Source organism: Theobroma umbraticum, unplaced genomic scaffold (genome assembly GCF_002168275.2).
Source record: "Theobroma umbraticum cultivar Fairchild unplaced genomic scaffold, ASM216827v3 scaffold_2.0, whole genome shotgun sequence".
NCBI classification, from domain to species: domain Eukaryota; kingdom Viridiplantae; phylum Streptophyta; class Magnoliopsida; order Malvales; family Malvaceae; genus Theobroma; species Theobroma umbraticum.
In genome coordinates, this window is record NW_018397277.1 from 1,435,844 (window position 1) to 1,449,377 (window position 13,534).

Genomic DNA, 13,534 nt, shown 5'->3' on the forward strand with positions numbered 1-13,534 from the left:
GATAGTATGATTACTTAAGTATGAAAAGACCAGTATATGAGAATTTGGTTAGAGTCTTTTACTTAAATGGAACCCTTATTTATCAAGGAGATGATGATGAAGATGTTAAAGATCATGATGATTCATCTACACTCATGTTTTTGGAAAAGAGTTCATTATCACACCTACATTGCTACAAAAGGTGTTGAAATTGAAACCTGCTAGTAGAAATGCCATCACTTTCATTGGTGAAGAGAATGCAATATATGAGGAAGAATTGAATGCTAAGTTCTTGGTTAGTCCTATCACCACACCAAAATTCTCAAACAGTGTTTCAAGACTTAACTTGAATGATAGGATTCAACATCTTCTAGTGAGCCACATCATCAAACCATTTGGCTCAAAGCATTCCACAGTGTCAGTAGAGGATATGTGGTTTATGTACCACATTAAGAGAAGGACACCTATTGACTTAGCACACTTCATCTTCAAAGATATGGACTCATTAACCAAATGTGTAAGAAACAATCTAATTCATGGGATGGCAATCTCACAAATGCTAGGTTAGTGGAAGGTTGACATCTCAATTAGCAAGCCAATAAAGTCCAACAAGGTGAAGTTTCCAAAAAAATGGCACCTTTGAAAGAATGGGGTTTAAGTATGATGCTACCACAAATGGATGGGTGAAGAAGGAAATAACTCAAGAGGAAGCACAAGTTGATCAGTCAATGCTTAATGCTCCACCTCTATAAGCTACAACTCCACCTCTTTATGCATCAAACATGACTCCTTCACCATTTGTTGATATTCCATAAGCATATGTGCCACCTCTACTAGTTGATCAAGGGCCATTTGGCTTACCAAGCACCATGTACATGGGAGAAAGTGCATATTAGTTTCTGTGTGCTAAAATAGACAATATGGATAGGTTGTCTGAAGAGAGGTTTGATGCTGTTGAGAAACGATTGAAGAACTAATTGCTTAGTTTGTTCCTTAATTTCAGAACATGTTTTACCATTGTTGTTACTCTAGCAACAAAATAAATGCAGTAATTGACAAGCTTCATGAAAGAATGCTGAAGTTTGTAGAAAATCAAATGTAGCTAGTTGAGAACCGCATCTTGAATGATAAACTACCCAAACAGCCTTCTACATCAACCATCCACATTGATATCAAGAGCTCTAACTCAGACTCAAATTAACCGACCTCATTTTCAACCACCATAAGCATAGCATTTGTGCACATTCTCATCATATCTTGTATTTATGCTTACGTTGTTATGACTTTTGTATATATCTTACTTTTAATGATCAATGAAATTTCTTTTATGAGTCATGTACTTCTCTCTTCTACTTGTGCTATTACTCTTCTTTTGTCTCTTTGAGCTTTAAAATTGTCTTTGTACTATGTTCTTTTATCTTTTTTTGAAACAGTAAAGAAAAGGAGAATATTTAGAGTAAATTTGCATAGCTTTCTACTTTCCTTGATTTCCAACTCTAGATTTTTACTAAAAATGCTTTAATTTTTCCCATATGATTTGAAAGGTAAGCACAAATTCAAATGGAGTTCTTCATGAGGAAATTTAGTGTTTACTTTTATCATATTGGAAAGAGAGAAATTGTTAGCTTTAAAATTGACCTTGGTTTTGAAATGACAAAATTGAATGATATAAATATGCTTTAAAACTAAATGAAAATATTTTTTAACTTGAAGAACAAACCTGAAAGCGTTTTGAAGCTGGTTGTGCAAAGAAAAAGCTTTTAAACAACTTATAATCTCAAGTTCCAAAAATAAGGATTGACCTTTGGAAAGTGAAAGATCGATTCTAAGTAAAACAAAAAGTATTTGGTATTAATATTAGCAAAAGACTAGAAATATGACTCCCTAGCAACAGCGCCAAAAGGCAAAATTTTCTTTATAGAACAAAAAGAATCGATCCCTTTAGAAAGAAAGGTCACATCTTAAAGATACACAATCATACTAAAAGAAAGAGAATCGACACCTAAAGATGCAGAATTGATTCCCAAGCAAACAAAAGCAATTTAAAAAGCCACTTGAAGAATGAGAATCAATACTAAGTGAAGCAAGTGTTAATCCCAAAAAGACAAAAAGCAATAAAAAGTATACTCTGAATAAGAAAATCGACCTTCTAAAGAAGCAAGCTTGATTCTAATCAAATGATGAACCAACAAGCACAAGTCTAAAGATTTGGATCAACCCCTTAAGCATCAAATGTCGATCCCTGAAGTTGCAAAGAGAAAAATCAAAACCTTGGAGAGAAACAAAGCAATGGGGCAAATGCATAAGGTTGGAGCATCCAAAAGAAAGTTTAAAATTCAATTTTGGCACCTGACATGGAAGTAGGATCAACCCCTAGAGGAGTAAGTGTTGATCCTTAAGAAAACAAAAAGCTGCTAACTTTGAAGTGGGACAAAGAGAATTGACACCTCAAGAAGCAAAGGTCGATTCACAAGAAAACAAAAAAGTTCTGGATGAAAATTAGAAAAAAAAATCAAGCCTTCACAAATCTACAAATCGATCCTCATAAGCTCCTGATTAAAGCAAGTGTCAACCCACAACTATAAAGAATTGATCCCAAGAGTATGAATGACACGATCTAGTTGGCCCTAACATTTAGAATTTTGATTCCAACTTACCTAAATGGGCAAAAACCATGATGACCTATAAATACCTTTATGAAAACGTCATATGTGAAGAAAAATGAGCAAAAAATTCATTACAAAGTCAAAGAAAAAGCCAAGAAAATCAAAAAGTTCATTCCTTCTCTCTTTACAATAAATCCTTGAAAAGTGTACTCTTTTGCAACCTTCATTCTTTGAAAAATCTTCATTCCTGTGTACTGAACTTAGCTTATTAGCCTTTTAAAGTCTTAAGCTTAGTATTCTAGAGTGTATCCATTGCTCTTAAAGGTTATACCTCCATACATAGGCGGACCCATGTTCATGAAAGTGATGTCACATGACAACACTTAATTAAAAAATATTTATTATATTATTTTTTAAAAATTTTATATATTTAATAATACTATGAACCCATTATTTTTTTTGCAATTTTGTAGAAAGTGGAGTCAAAAGGTAGATTTTATTAAAAAAGTTATATATTAATAATACTTAAATATTTTTTTAAAAAATAATATTTAAATATTATACAAAAGTAGATTATCAAAAATTAATTTATATATTAATATTTAAATTCTACATGGCAAGATAAAAAATTTTTCTTCTATAATCTAATATTTTATTAAAACAAAGTTAAAACATAAACTATTCTCTCTCTTCAAAAATTCAAGTTTTACTCTTTAAAACCTATACTGACTTTTCTTTTCTTAGTCCTTGCTTGTGTCTTTCACTCTCTCAAAACAACTCAACTAGATTAAACTATAAGTAATTTTCAATCTAAATTAAGTTTTTAAATATTTCATGTCTAAATATGTTTTTATTAATTTGATAGTTTGGATTTATAATTATAAAGTATAAGCTACGCAATTGAATGACTAACAAGTTTGATGAATGATGGCTTGGTGACATATATTGAAGAAGACATACTTGATAGTGTTAAAATTTAATGTCTAAATTTATATTTTCTTAAATTTAATGTTAAAATTTATACTCTATGAATTTTAACATACTTATTTTTTTAATTACTATTTTAATTATAACACCACTCAAAAAAATTTATATGTTTGCCCCTATCTCCACAGAAAAGGTAGTTAAGGGTTATACCTCTATAGAAAAGGTAGTTAAGGGTTATACCTCTATAGAAAGGGTAATTATTATTGGTTATACCTCCATTGAAAAAGTTAAGGCAATTAAACCTTAACCCTTAAAAGGTTTGCTATCAATGCTGATGTCAGTAGTGATGTCATCTTTTTAACAACAAAATTGGATGCCATTAGAGGGATGGACAAAATGAACGCAATTCCCAAAATTAAGTGACTAAATTATTTTGATTTTGAGTACAGGGACTTATTGGGTGTTTGAGCTAGACTAAATTCTATAAAATGCTATAATATAGGGACTTCCTATGTGCTTTAACCATTCCTGTAACTTGTCAAAAAACTCTTCGAATGAAATGTGAGTTTTCTTACATTAATGCATATTTTGCATCAGATTCTTGCCTTTAAAGGTCTTCATATTCCTGCAACTTGTCAAGAAGCTCTTCAGATGAAATGTGAAATTTTTTGACTTTAACAGAACTTGTAATTTCTTTGTACTTATTGCCAATTCAAGTGTATTGGTAGTTGAGGTGTGATGAATGCTGGAGGGCAAGGCTTTGATCCATCTATTTATCATTGAAAATACTTAGTGATAGATCTACTACTTGGAGGTTGGCTTAACTTTTTTTTTAGATTCATTATCTAGGACCTTGATTTGTTTGCAAAGAGATGATTGATTTTTTACCATGCTTCAAAGGATATGTTGCAAAAGGCAAATAATGACACAATGGATTCAATGGTAGAGGCAATAATGGCATGAAGCAACAATTGATATTTTTGAGTATAGTGTTGATAGTCTACATTTGAAACTAGTTCAAGTGGATTGGTAGCTGAGGTGTGATGAATGTTGGAGAGCAAGGCTTTGATCCATCTATTTATCATATAGTCTGTATCATATAAATAAGGAGTTGAATTATGAATGCCAAGAGGGAAAACTTCAACATGTGAGTTTGATAGGAAATTAAGCTACAACGTGGGTTGTTACTAATAGAGTTGTTGATTTGCTAGTGAAGAACTAGGAGAACTAAAGGCACAAAGGCCGATAATAAGGGAGGTTGAGAAAAATTGAGAGGGAGAGGTTGAAGTCATAGAGATTTGAAGGTAATTAGAAGAGGAAGGGATCATAACTGAACTCTTTAGAGTTGAGATACTTTGATACCATAAGGAATTGAAGATTACAAACTTGATTAAAGAGGAAAGCATGCATGTTATTATCATTGATGTGAGTGTTTATAATACAAATGTGTCCCTTTTGGATAAGAGAATAATATGTACATTTGAGTAAAGATTAAACTTAAGCATGGATTACATTTATTCAAATTAGAGGTAGCATTATCAATCAATTTATCTTTGTGTGTTTTTTGCTCATTTTTACTGCTTGGTTTGCTTTGAATTTTAGATCACTTTTAATTCCAATAACAATTTATAAATTCTATTTCCTCGAAAAACATTCCAAAGGTTAGAGTTTAAAACTCTATCTTAAAAGATTTAGGTTTGAATCCTAGGATGGGGTAGGTGGGTTTTATGAGATAAGAGAAGGTTACCTCTTAGTATGTAACACAATATCACACACACACACATATATATATGTATATGGTGTCACATGACAACACTCAATTAAAAAAATATTTATTATATTATTTTTTAAAATTTTATGTATTTAATAATACTATGAATTCGCTAATTTTTCTGTAATTTTGTAGGAAGTGGGGTTAAAAAGTAGATTTATTAAAAAATTTATATATTAATAATATTTTAATATTCTTTAAAAAATAATATTTATATAGTATCAAAAAGTAGATTTATCAAAAATTAACTGCTACTTTCTCTTCAAAAATTCAAGTTACTCTTAAGGCCTATTGTGACTTTCCTCTTTTAGGTCCTTGCTTGTGTTTTTCACTCTCTCAAAACAACTCTATTAAGCTTCAAGAGTAAGTAATTTTCAATCTAAATTAAGTTTTTAAATATTTCATGTCAATGTTTTTTGATTAATTTGATAGTTTGGATTTATAGTTATAAATTACAAGCTACACAATCAAATGACTGACCAGTTGATGAATGATGGCTTAGTGGCATATATTGAAAAAGATGTATTTGATAATATATCTACTGATACTATCATACAACGTTTTCAAAATATGAAAAATCATCGTGAACAATTACAATTTTTTTTAAATTTTTTACTTTGAAGTATTAAATAAATGTATTGAATTTACATGTTCTTTAATTTAATGTTAAAACTTCTACTTTATTAATTTTAACATCTTATTTTTTTAATTATTATTTTAATTATGACATCATTTAAAATAATTTTTGCATCTGCCTTTATATATATATATATATATAAGTTCTATTGTTATTTAATGAGAAAATTTATTTCATGTATTTTTTGTTACTTTTTAGTATTTGCTTTAATCTTAAAATTTTTGTGAGTTTTTTTTTTGTATTTTACTTACATATATACGAAGATTAGTTTATAAAAAAAATAAAATAAAATATGGATTTGGTTTGGTACCAAAAGTCATTGTCTAGATTGATAAGTTTTAAAAATCTGCCACCGATATTCAGTAGCTCGACATTATTAACCTTACATAATTGAACTCAGAATCTTTTCCTACCATATAAAATGGATTGTTCCTTTTCAAGCAAAAAGAATAAACGTGTATATTCTTCATTCAAACCGTAACCACCGGATCAGCACTTCATATTTTGTTTCCTTTTAAGTTCCTTTCCCTTCCAACCACGTTCCTCAAGCATATTAAACTATAAGGGAAATATTGTTGGCATCAACTTGGCTGCTGATAATGATACATACAGCATCCATCCTTCTTTGGTTTTTTCAAAGAAAATATTGATAATATAGATATAGCACTTAATAAAATCCTTGGTGAAAATGGGATTGAAGCAAGGCAGTGCACCAAGAGCTGAAATAGTGGAGCATCTAAATGTAAATTGAAAAATATAAATAGGATTTTCTAAATAATTTTACAAAATTTCTCAACTTAATTGCTCCTGTAATTATGTAAAATAACAAAGAAGACTCTACACTAGTTTGGGTGCTTTGTGAATTGTGAGACTAAAGTTTCTGTGTTTGGTTTATATGAACATCATCAATGTTGGTCATTTTTAGACCAAATTATATCTGTAATTTAGGCATTATTATATTTATAACCCGACGTGGAATTAGTGAACAATGAATATGAACAGGTGTGAACCTATTTTCAATAGAGCCACAGCTTTAGTCCAAACCTGACAACTGATTTGTCCCACCAAATTCATGAAGCTACTGTTACGTTCCTTCCTTTTTTAGGCCACCTATTGCTAGTTACAAATCACAGCAGCAAAGCCTCAAATTACACTGTTGAGTAAGAGAAGAAAATGGAGGGCTGTAGAATGCAGTTATTAGCTTTCTTCTCTTGGATGCTTATTACGCCTCCAGCAATATATGGTTGGGGTACTGATGGCCATGCCATAGTTTGTAGAATTGCTCAGGTTTTAACCCATCTGTCTTACAACCCTTTATGTGATAGTGATGCCGTTATGTGTTTTTTTTCTTACTGGTCACTAAGAAATCATTTGTTTACTGATAGCCTCGCTTGAGTGAAGCAGCAGCAGATGCTGTGAAGCAACTTTTGCCCAAATTTGCAGAAGATGACCTTGGAAGTGTGTGTTCATGGGCAGATCAAGTTAAGTTCCGTTACCGCTGGTCATCTGCTCTTCATTTCATAAACACCCCTGATACTTGCACTTACCAGTACCAAAGTAAGTTTCTACACCCTCTTCCTTCTTCTTTCCATGCTTTGGAGTTGTCTATAAAGAAAAATTTTATCTTCCATTAACCGTTAGCAGAAAAGCTGGATCAGGAAACGCTGGTTTTTGAATGCTAACTGAAAGCTATGAAAACCTGCCGGCAACACATATTCATGAAATGCGGTTACTTAAATTTATTCATGAAAACGAGCCCCATAAGGTCAGCCAAGTTGGGGGTTACTTAATAATTTTGAATTCTGGGACTCACCAATACTTGTGTTAGGAATCTGCACACGGTTGCCTCTATTTTGTCTTTTTCTTTTAAAAAGAAAAAAGAAGTTAAGGGGATTCTCATTACACAGGCGACACAAGATACTGAATCTAATAGAGCAATGGTCTAATAATACTAAAGGTGGTAAAAACATATATGATATTCCTTTTTTGATTAGTTTTTGTAATCAGACTTTAATCTCCAATGTTAGCTTGAGATTGTTTTTGTTAAAAGATGTTTAGGATCTTTATTTTTCCATTGCAGGGCAGTACTATATATAAAATTACCTTTAGAAATGTGGAATCAAAAAGTTAGAGAAATTATCTATATATGGAACACAGTAGCATATTCGTAAAGATTAAGAGATATGATTATAGGCCTAGTTATAAAGATATTGAATGATTGTACTAAATTGCTACTTTTGTCTTCAGGGGACTGCAAAGATGAAGAAGGAGAAAAGGGAAGGTGTGTTGCTGGGGCTATTAACAATTACACCTCCCAGCTTCTTAGCTACAACTCTGCTGCAAGTAGAGCTGAATGTATATTCTCCACAGCATCTGTTTTTCTATCCTGTTCTCTTGTTTTTGTTCTTGAATTCTTCATATATTTCCCAGTAACTTGCCGTTTTGCTTACAAAATTCCTTTTTATGCTATTAAATCAACAACTACAAGATAACCTTACGGAAGCACTTCTCTTCCTTTCTCATTTTATGGGAGACATCCATCAGGTATGGTCCCAATCCAGTAAAGGGTCCAATTTGAGAACTTGTTAACACCAACTTGAAATTGCAATGTAAACAATATCGTTGACCATCGCAGCCTTTACATGTTGGTTTCGCATCAGACGAGGGAGGCAACACAATTGATGTCCACTGGTATACAAGAAAAGAAGTTCTTCACCATGTAAGCATAAGTTTAACTTGTTCATTTGCTTTTTGGTAGTGTTATCTTTTGCGCATTAATGTCAAAGAATACAGGTATGGGATAGCAATATAATTGAGACAGCGGAGGAAAGGTTCTATGATTCAAATGTAGATGCCATGATTGATGCAATTCAACAAAACATCACGGTATCTTTCCAAGGCAGCTTTTCACCACCTCATTCTATTATTAATTCATCAATTCTAATTTATGTTGGATTCCCGTTTTTTTTTCCTTGATGACTGAAAAACAGATTGAATGGGTAGATCAAGTGAAAAGATGGGAGACCTGCAGTCTCAATAAGACAGCATGCCCTGACATGTATGTTCTGTTAACAATGGTTCGGTAGGATATTAGAAATACGAGCAGTCGAAGTCCCATTTCTTTCCACATTTTAAGACTTATCACCAGACTCATTTGCAAGGCAACAGAATTTGATTTGTGTTTTGAAACTAATGCTCCATTGCTCCGTTAGATTAGTGATTGACCGCTGAAAACTGAAAGAAATACAAACGCATTGAAATTTACTTCTTATGTATGCTATTGGCAGATATGCATCTGAAGGTATCAAAGCGGCTTGTGATTGGGCATATAAAGGTATCACGGAAGGGTCAGTACTTGAAGGTAATCTTGAAATTTTCTTTTGAGATAAGCCACATTGCATGTTTATCCATTTCCAATTAGAGAAGAGACAACAATATATAAACTACTCGCAGATGACTATTTTCTCTCCCGATTACCAATTGTTAACTGGAGATTAGCTCAGGGGGGAGTGCGATTGGCAGCCACTCTCAACCGTATCTTTGGGTGAAAAAGTACCTCATCCTATTTTCATTTCGAGGAATTCATCAGATATGCTTGAAGCTTTAAATATAGAGGAATTACTCTGATGTATTACAGATATGGCTTATTCCAGGCATTGCTTGATAATGTAAAAATCTATGTTCTATGTATCTTTTTCTCTCTATTTATTTTTTTCTTTGTCGAGCAACGGTTTTTATTAATCCCAGCAATCACTCCTGTCATTTCTATTCTTGAGCCTACTTTGGCTAGAAACTTTTCATGACAATAATAAAGACTTGGCAGGAAAGTTTCTGTACAATTACATCCAATAGTTGCATCCACCCAAACAGATATTGGCAGCCGTTCACAACAAAACTAAGATGGTCACTTATCTTCGATGCTAGTAGCCTATACAAAGAACCAATGTTTGTGGCCATACCGAAAAGAGAAAGGAGCTATGATTTCCTTTGCTAATCAGCATCTCAACAAGTGTACATCACCCTTGCTTAACAGAGCCTACCTTGTCACTTTATCCTAGTGGTCTTAAGCTCTGAAATTTAGATCCAATCTTAAACGCATGGACTACCTCCCTTATCGACATTTAGTTATGACTGGCTTCAAAAAGAAATGTCTTCCAAAGATGCTTACTGCTTTGAGCCTTGTTACCTTTCATCTATTTTCTTTCACTGCTGTCACCTCTGTTTCTCAATTCTAAGTTGAGCTAAACAACAAAAAGCATTAGCTCTCTACCCTCTACCCCAAAGGAACCCAGAGTTGAACAAAAAAGAAACTCAGATTATGCATCAACTTGTATCACTCCCTTGCAAAAAACGAGACCTGCTTACATCAAAATTAATGATCGGTCTCTTAGCCTCCGATCCCTGACATTAAACTTACAACTGATTACCATGGTAATTCAATCCTAGTCTGTACCAACTTTAGAAAACAAACTTAACAAATTGGAGGTGATTTCTGTTGGTATAAGTCCTACAAGCCAATCTGTGGTTGTATAGGAATTGCAATTTTGAGTTATTCATGTATGACATTTTATTATTCATACGAGGTAATTCTTTATCCATAAGTTTGTGATTTAAAGTATTATTTTTATATATACTTATGTAGATAAAGCTCATGGAACTATATGTGCCTTGTAAAGGAATTGTATTGAGATACAATTATGAAATCCTTATGCATTAAAGCATTGTTCCTAAATGTTCCTGATCATTATATTATTGAGACAGGGCATCAATAATACTCAAAGATTGGCACATGTTATGTTCTTTACTTATGAAATAAGCAATCTTTCTTATAGGTTGAAGTATAAAAATACTTGGAACTAGCATGTGGGTGCTAGCCATGGGAGAGCGAGTTCACTGAACATGACCCGTCACGAAAAGTGCATTTGGTACCTTACTCAAGCGTCTATGTAATACTTCTCATGTGTCAGTTGTGCAACTACTCCCTAGACTTGAGACACCAGGTTCTTTTGTATGTAGAGTACTATGCTTTGATTTCATCCTTATGGATGCCTAACCAAGGATGCCAAAACAGGATGTTTTTGGATATAGTATGAAGCATATGAAGGCAAATGAGTGGTAAAGATAGGAATCATCACCCCAAGTGATTTAAGGGAAAATATCTTATTAGTTCTTGGTTGACATTAGCTTAATCAAATCCTTGGCCAAGGTGATTAGGAGATTATGAAATGAGTTTTATAAGTCTCCATAAAGCTAATGATCCAACTGCAAGAACAAATACAAAGATTAATAAGAGTAGGCACTGCACTAAACTCTTATCATCACTAGGATATATGATGACGGAATGAATTACACTGAAAAACTATACACTGAAGGGTTGTTAAAGAATTCTTTGACTTTCCTAACAATTGGGTGGCCATGATGCATTGTTAGATGCCAATCATGGTTTATAGAATTGAATTAGTTAATTTAAAATTGAATATGATTCATTTAAATTAATTAATTAATAATATTATAATTCAATTCCATTGCCAACATGTTAGGAACCTAATGGGTCACATACAAAGGTTGCAATTGGATTAAATTGAGAGTGTGATGATTTAAGTTAGACTTAAATCGAATTCTAGGTTTTAACTACTAAAGATTAGGTATTGATTAAATATTATAACTGTTATAATATTAAGGACTTATTTAGCAAATTTTGATAAGTTAAACCTAGATATAAGTATCACATTGTAGCCTCTCTTTCTTTGACGGAAGTGGGGAAGGAAACAAAATAAAAAAAAAATCTTGTGCAGCCACTCTAGAGAGGTTTAATTTTATTTTGAGAACTTCTCTTTTGATCATTTGTTAGAAATCAAAGAAGAAAAAAGGACAAATCGTTGTCCACTTGCTAGCACAAGCCCGTGGCATAAAGCTCTCTCTTTGGGAAGGATTCGTTGCAATCGTGTGTGCATCATTGGAGGCCAAGCGATTGAGTGGCTCGAATTCCTTCACACAAAAGGTGTTCACGTTTTGTCACCAAAAGGAATCCATTTGATTACGATATCAATTGGAAAGGTAAAATTTTTCTGATTTATGTGGTACTTTACTTTGCATTAAACAACCAAGGTTTTCTAAAGATAGGAGGCATGTTTTACTTTATTTCAATTTTTGTTATTCTGCTGCATCGATGCTGTAATCATGCCATTCGCAACAGTGGTATAAGAGCCTCCCTTGGCTCGTTTTAATTCAAAGGTATGTCTTGTTGTTATTAATACTCTGTTCGACATAGATGTGAAAATTCGGGTATCAAATGGTGAGTTCAAGTTTACATAATTTTGTTTTGAAATTGTTTGATATTTCTGAACAGTTTTATTTTGTAAAATTTTATATTCTTATTAATGAGCATTAAACATGTTTTAATGTCAAGAATTTACAGATTAGAGTTTCCATAAGATGCACAAAAACCAGCAAAGGAATTCTGGTTCGTGGAGGAATGGAGATATGGGTATTAAGGGCAGATTTTGATTCTGTCCAGGTTTGGTTTTTTGCATCGTTTCAGCAAACAAATGAGTCCTAAAACTTCTCAAATTTTGCATAAACGATGTTAAGTTGATGTTCTTTGAAAATGTTTCAAATATGGCTGAAAACCAATAACACAAAGTGAGCATGAACCCTTGAAACTAAGTCTAATCGCTGCTGCCAGCAGCAGACTTTGAGTCACGGTTTCGCTTGTTTTCAGCAGGCAGAAGTCATCCAAAATTGATGCTAATGATGATGAGAGAGGTTTCATACCTTAGCTGATTGGAGGATTAGGATAAGGGATAAAATCCCAAAATTTTATGCCACTTTAATGGCCAAGAAACGTGGTCAATAAAATTGCTGCAAGCAGTTTTTGAATGCCACGGTTTTGGCATTTTGAATTGCCTTATCTTGCATTTTAATTTGATGCAATTTAAAAAAATCAATTGATTATCAGATATTTTGTGGAAGTAGTTCCATAAAATCAGTAAATCAAAATAGATTTTGAAAGTTTCCACAAAATAAGGAATTTGATTCCTGCAAAATATGAAAATTATTTTAATCAATTGACAAGTTAAAATAATTTGACATATTAAATTTAGGGATTGGTTTCCTAATTTTATTGAAGTCAAAATTATTTTAAAGTCTTCCATAAATTAAGGAATTAGATTTCTGTATATTATGGCAGTCTAAGAATAAATAGGCAATTTAAAATCAAAGGAATATCCCATGATATTAGCTATGGAATTCGGATTTGATAATTGGATAAATGAAGATTTTATTGTCTTAAAATTACCAAATGAGATTACGTGATTTAAGACATAAAATCTTTAATATCTAATTGGTAAAGGATAACCTTAAATATTTGGATAAAGCAAATTAAAATTGTTTTAATTTGTAATAAATCCTATTCTAATAAGATTAGAATATGGATAAAGGTTATTAATATTCATTAGTAAGGATTTCTATATATGGAAATTGTTTCTTTATATATGCAAATAAATTGAGACCCAAAAATTTGAAATTAAGTTAATTCAAAAGTTGAATTTAACTAACTTCAAATAAATCATGTGATTAACAACTTGAACAAAACATAGATTTAATTTTATGTTC

General features: G+C 32.1%; 2 protein-coding genes across 2 annotated transcripts in view; one reads left to right on the forward strand and one right to left on the reverse strand.

Annotated features, from left to right (window-relative positions):
• The first annotated feature begins 7,093 nt into the window (after window positions 1-7,093).
• ENDO2 (endonuclease 2) lies at window positions 7,094-9,468 on the forward strand. The gene is made up of 9 exons (XM_021443182.1): window positions 7,094-7,207; window positions 7,306-7,477; window positions 8,168-8,275; window positions 8,409-8,464; window positions 8,556-8,639; window positions 8,714-8,806; window positions 8,911-8,978; window positions 9,208-9,281; window positions 9,374-9,468. The coding sequence occupies exons 1-9, from the start codon at window positions 7,094-7,096 to the stop codon at window positions 9,466-9,468; spliced, it is 864 nt and encodes a 287-aa protein (XP_021298857.1).
• Window positions 7,595-13,534, reverse strand: part of LOC110427642 (universal stress protein A-like protein) — a 26,502-nt gene continuing 20,562 nt past the window's right edge. The window contains exon 4 of the mRNA XM_021443186.1: window positions 7,595-7,619. Within this exon, the coding sequence (XP_021298861.1) occupies window positions 7,610-7,619 (10 nt within the window). The 3' untranslated portion in view covers window positions 7,595-7,609. The remainder of the gene's footprint in view (window positions 7,620-13,534) is intronic.